The sequence below is a fragment of the Mus pahari genome, chromosome 5 (genome assembly GCF_900095145.1).
Source record: "Mus pahari chromosome 5, PAHARI_EIJ_v1.1, whole genome shotgun sequence".
Classification (NCBI taxonomy): domain Eukaryota; kingdom Metazoa; phylum Chordata; class Mammalia; order Rodentia; family Muridae; genus Mus; species Mus pahari.
In genome coordinates this window covers 909,090-913,700 of record NC_034594.1, presented here as the reverse complement: position 1 = coordinate 913,700, position 4,611 = coordinate 909,090, and the positions used below count along the sequence as shown (strand labels likewise).

General features: G+C 39.9%; 1 protein-coding gene across 1 annotated transcript in view; it reads right to left on the bottom strand.

The window, feature by feature from the left end:
• The window catches only part of Tfap2d (transcription factor AP-2 delta), a 54,895-nt gene that overhangs the window by 47,976 nt on the left and 2,308 nt on the right, over positions 1–4,611 (bottom strand). Inside the window, exon 3 of the mRNA XM_021198248.1 lies at positions 1,336–1,396. Within this exon, the coding sequence (XP_021053907.1) occupies positions 1,336–1,396 (61 nt within the window). The remainder of the gene's footprint in view (positions 1–1,335; positions 1,397–4,611) is intronic.

Here is a 4,611-nt window from a genome sequence, read left to right as displayed (position 1 = left end):
TATATATATATATATATATCACTTCTAGTATATATATATATATATCACTTTTAGTATATATACTAGTATATATATATATACTAAAAACTAGCTTTGAAGTCTCAAAAGTGTGAAACAACAGATTCGAGTAATTCTTTTAAACTCAACATACAGTGCAGGCACACACTTTTGGAGCAGTCAAGTTCCAATAGATAAACTTCTTTTCTTAGTGTTTATAGTGGATCCTGGGTCATGAAATCTTTGTTTCCACACAAAATATTCCACTGTTTTCAGAGTGCATTTCTCTACCACCACCCCCCAAAGCAAATCATTCAGCTATCTTTGAAATAATGGAGATGGACTAAGGGAGCTATTTGGTACCATCAGAAGTTTAGCAGTTTGGTTACTAGAGACAACTGTGGCCCTGAAGCAGGAATTAGTTTTGGTGAATAGGCTGTCTTATTAATTTGTATGAAGTTGGGATAACAGCTGGTCCCTCTTGCCTCATGTGCTCCTCGGGTTACTGGGCATGCTAGAAAAATAAACTTCAGAGGCTCTGGGTACAGTTAAGCAGCAAAGCCAGTAAAAATCTGTGCTGCCTTGAGGCCCTGTGAATGTCATAGTTCAAAACCTTTTGTCAAAATGGAACATCTGAGATACAGCTCCCTTCAGTGCCTCAGCTCAATGCAACAGCTCTCTTCTCTCGCCTCACCCCCCTTTCCAACGCTACGGGTAACTCTCTGGATTCAGATGTTTTCCTCAACAGATGGGAACAAGAAAGCTTATCCAGTACACTTAACATTAACACTACCTCCTCCTCCCACCCTCCCTTAAAGAAAGAAATGTTCTGGACGTTTCAAAAATAATAATAAGGCAGTTACAATATTGGTGACTCATTAGCCTCCTGGAAAGACTCAATGATATAGCCTTTCACAGAATCCCTTAAGGCCCATAGCTGACACCATCACCCCAAACACCCTGGCTGTGGCTGGCACATTAGGTCTAAAAGAAACCAGAAATCCTGCTCCAGGATGTGGTATGGGTGAAGGGAAAGAAGTGTGAAAACTTTTTTTTTTTAATCCCAGTAAATTTTTCCCTAACTTTGATGCTGTCCCATGATCTTAGGAGTAATGGAGATCTCCCAGCAAAGGTTGGACTCACCCAGCACTTAAGGGTCAATGGAAGAGGGGAGGCTTTTTAATGTAGATATGCCTGTATGGACCTAGAATAACTGACTAAGGTAATTCTTTTCTTAATCATCAGACAAAGAATCTGATGTTTCCAAGTCTCCCCAGATCTTCAAAACAAAGAAACAGTCTAGAGACTAATATTTGAGACCAAGGTATTCCTACTCACCTCTTCTGATCACTCCCCCTTGGCCGTTCAGAACAATCCCACACTGGGCTTCCACAGAACCCTTTAGAAAAGAAAAAAGAAAGAGAAGCATTCAAATATCATAGGCATGACCATGTGGGTGAAGCATTTTGGACTAGCCTATCCCTGAACCCTTCTCAGGAGACAATTCAAAGTACCATAGAGCTGGAACAAGCTTAACAGCAAAAAGAATATATATATATATATATATATATATATATATATATATATATATATATCCCCAAACCCTACAATCTAAAAGTTCTATTCATCTTAAGGTATGCATTTCATATCCCTCCCCAATATTACACTTTAGAAGGCTTAAGAGTTTTTGATTTGGGTGTAAGAGAATGAGAAGCACTTTGAGTCTCAGAGAGTGCATATACACAGGTGCATATTTACCACTTTCTGGGTGAAGAAAATTATAGCTTAAGTGTCAAGTCTGGGATTGGAGGCTAAGAGGAAGAATTTCACATGGAGGGATCAGAATATCTTAGAAGGATTCCATTTACCCCCTAAAGCAGGAACACCACAAAATCCTATCCAAAATGGGCCTGGTGGAGGAAACACCTTCAGGTTCACTCCCTATGGATCCCTAGGTTCCCCAGGTTCTGAGTAATCATTTGAGCTGGAAAACTGGGAAGGGTTTACTAATTTTTTATTAAGAAAAATAAAAATTTCTCCCTGTGTCTGTCTCATCCCCCCATCAGAATCAAAATGTGTTAAAAGCTCATTTTCCTTTACAAACAAACGAGGTATTGGACATGAAAGAGGCCTTGAAGGGTGTTAACCTATCCAACAGCCCGTGAAGAGTTAAGTAAATGCGGAGAGAGTCGGTGCATAATAAAAACCCACTTTACAAAACAACCTTTACAGCCCTGGCTCCCTTTTACCTCCCCATTTTCACCATATTGAGGCAAGCCGGTAAAACCCCCCTTTTCAACCTACTCACCAGCTCTTTCTTATTTTAAATGTTCAGCCTTAAAGTGATTATCAAATCAATATGAAAAAAAAAAAAAAAACTTGGAGCCTGAGCATAAATTAGAGCAGTGATGGGAAAAGGTGTGACAGTTTCCTTTGTTGGCCATAGCAAATCTTTTTAGGGGACTCAAAGATGGAACCGAAGCCACAGGACCGTTTGCATCTGTTAGGCAGACTTAGACCCCCTCCAAACCATTGGACTTTCACTTAAAATTCTGTGCAGGGAAAAGTATATTTACATTTGTTGCATTTGAAATGAGGCATATGCTGATGAATGTTTTAAAAAGGGAGAAATGAAAGGGGAGAGACAGGTTTTTTCCCCCACTCCCTCCTCGCTTCTCTTCTCTTTTTAAATGTAGTGGTGGTTCTTTCTTTCTCATTCTGCCAAGTACATCCAGAGGAGTAGAATAACTTTATCGATTTATAAGCTTGTCCTAGTGTTCGTACATATTATAATTCATGCACCGACATACACCTGCAGAAGTCATTATGACCACACGTGCAGACATCACACGCCACACTGTTTCAGCTAGTATTTTAAAGTGATTTCTTCCTCAGAATGAGTAATATTACTCCAACGAGAGTAGTAAAAATAAAAGAAATAATAAATATATAAGAGATGGGCTGCAATAAAGATTTGTAAAGGAGATTTCAAGTGTAAAAGGTGAAGAAAACTGAGCTTTCCAAGGAAGCGGACTAATGTTCCCTCTCTCCGGCGCACTGTTAAGATACTTATTTTCTTAGAAGGAACAAATCTTGGTCTCATCACTTAACAAACCTTCCTCTCACAAGTAAAACACGTTGTTTGGTCAGATGACATTGCATAAATGACCAGTTGAATGGCACTAAGTCGAAAATTGGATAAACTACGGTGTCCTTTTACACGGGATTCTGCCTTTGTCTGGTGCTTGCAAATGTTCTAATCCTCTCTTTGAAAAATACCCAGCTTTGTGCCTGGCACAGAAAAAAAATTTGTACAGATACAAAAAAATCAGCAACAGACGTGGGTATTAAAAGGAGTAAATAGGTTTTAGTTGAGCTGAGCATTGAATGGCAGATTTCCCCTCCTGAGACATAAGGGGATCCTGTGGAAAATGTTTAAAAAAAAAAAGTCCTCAGCGTATAAAATCATTTTGTGAATATAACTGTATTAGGTCAATGTTGTAGGAGTAAAATCTTTTTTTCTTGTGCATGAATCTTGTAATTCTGGCTCTTTGTTGGAAGTCTAAGGGCTTCCACTATAATTTAAAATTAATCTCTTGCTCAGGGGTGGAGGAGGGGGGAAGATATTCTGTGCGCAACAGGAGATCTCTTCTGTCTCCAAGTTGTGCTCCTGGAATATCTTCCCAGCCTTCAGGAGAAAAAGGAAGGACTTGCCATGGGCAGAGATGTACTTTCCACTATAAGTTTGACTCTTCTGGGTTCTTACTCTAGATCTCGGGGTTTATTGATCTGAAATGTGTCTAAGACAATGGGACCACTTAATTAAAAATTCTGTTGTTGGCAACAAATGTGAAAACGGTGAGAAGTAGGAGATTTGATTAAGTGGTGACCTCTGCGGTGTCTGAATTTGTTTCTGCCCTCTCTCCTTCCTCTTCTTCCTTTCTTCTCAGCCTGCTGTCTTTCCTTTTCTCCTTCCTGCTTTCTCTCTCTTTGTCTTACTTCCTTTGTTTACTCCTTTTTGAGAGTATAATGAGTTGCATCTTACATAAGACCTGAAGGGAAAGAATAAAGTGTCCTGCCAGGTTCCTCTACGCTCAGGCACAGAGAAACACAGCTGTACCTTGGGAAGTGCGTTGTGCAGATTATTTTATTGGGGGCTGTTTTGAGGATGTCATTTGCTGTTACTTGCTTGACACAGCAATTTGATATGCTTGTGAAACTTTGGTTCAAACTTATGATTCCAACAATTTCCTGAAAACAAATAACCTCTCTCCTTCCGGAGAGAGACTCTCATCCGGAGACTTCCCTAAAGGTTCTGTCTAGGCCAGTGCTGGAAACCCCGAAAATTATGGAAACTGAAGATACAATTGAGTGGTCTTCAGCTTTTAGGAATCTTATTCTGAGACCTCTAGATTCAAACCCAGCTCCACTGATCTCACACATCTACAGTGTCAGAAATGTAGATTCACAAAAGACTTCTGATGACTGGCTCCAGAAAGAGACCTCGGCTATTGATCCAATGAGAGGAACTGAGTGAGCACAGTCCTATTTCATGACTTTCCCTAAGTCGTGTGCCAGTGTGTGTGTGTGTGTGTGTGTGTGTGTGTGTGTGTG